A 1,054-nucleotide genomic window follows, 5' to 3' on the forward strand; every position below is an offset into this window, starting at 1 on the left:
AGAAATTAATATAATCAATGTGTTTTTTATTATGTGGACAGATAGCCCCTCGAATGTGAACAGATAGCCTTGCATATGGGGCTATCTGTCTACGCTTGACTTGTCCACTTAAAAAATTCGCCTCTTTAAAATGTTAAAGGATCAATGATTCTAATTATGTTTTTTTTAATAGCAAGGTTGAAAGATTATACCATTAAAATTTTAGCCAAATATCTTTATTAGTTTTTTAGTAAACTTGAAAAAAACGTGGACACATATATAGCCCCGGTCTCCCCTAATAAGCGATAATGAAATGTAATGAATATAAAGTGTTACTATTACGACGCTGTGGCAATCGTTTTGTAAGCAAATAAAGCCTTCTCTTTGTCTTTTATGATCTTCATTAAGGCGATATTTGCTTTAAAGAGTTACATTTGTTTTATAGACAGGGATAAATTTTACACGAAGTAAATCAACGCGAATGACCAAATCAACTTTCAGCCGAAGATTCTTTAAATAATCAATGGGCTCCAAGTAGAAATTGTGTACCAGAGGAGCTATCATTGCCTTTAATTCCAGCATAGCAAATCGTTGGCCTATAATTTGGTACGTATTGTAATCTGTTTATATAACACTGCATTGTATATTAAGGTATAACAGATGCAGCTTACCGATGCAGTTACGTGGTCCAGCACTGAATGGTAAATACGAATAAGGATGACGATTTCGGATTCTTTCTGGCAAGAATCTATCGGGATCAAATACTTCTGGATTTGGCCAAAAATTCGGATCTCTGTGGACTGCGTAAATATAAATATTCACCATTGTTCCAGCAGGTACCAAATATGATTCTAAAAAGTATATTATACAATAAGATTTACAAATAATCATTGAAAACTATATTAAATTTTTAAAATTGAATATACATCTAATATACAACATAGAAATAGATGCCTATTAAAGATTTAAATTTTATTAAGAAATTGTTAGTTTAATACCATTTTCTGAAAATATTGTTTGTTGCATTAGATATAGCTATGTATATAAAATTTAGAAATATTACAGAAGCAAACTT

The 1,054-nt window shown here is 30.7% G+C and overlaps 1 protein-coding gene across 1 annotated transcript; it reads right to left on the reverse strand.

The window, feature by feature from the left end:
- Window positions 1-411: 411 nt before the first annotated feature.
- On the reverse strand, window positions 412-830 carry LOC112461184 (cytochrome P450 4C1-like; the record flags this gene model as incomplete). Its single annotated transcript, XM_025026334.1, has 2 exons — window positions 412-575; window positions 651-830. Coding segments are annotated over 2 exons (344 nt in total), but the record flags the coding sequence as incomplete, so codon positions are not given.
- Between the last annotated feature and the right edge of the window lie 224 nt (window positions 831-1,054).

Source organism: Temnothorax curvispinosus, unplaced genomic scaffold, assembly GCF_003070985.1.
Source record: "Temnothorax curvispinosus isolate PA1 unplaced genomic scaffold, ASM307098v1 QBEX01011111.1, whole genome shotgun sequence".
Lineage (NCBI taxonomy): Eukaryota > Metazoa > Arthropoda > Insecta > Hymenoptera > Formicidae > Temnothorax > Temnothorax curvispinosus.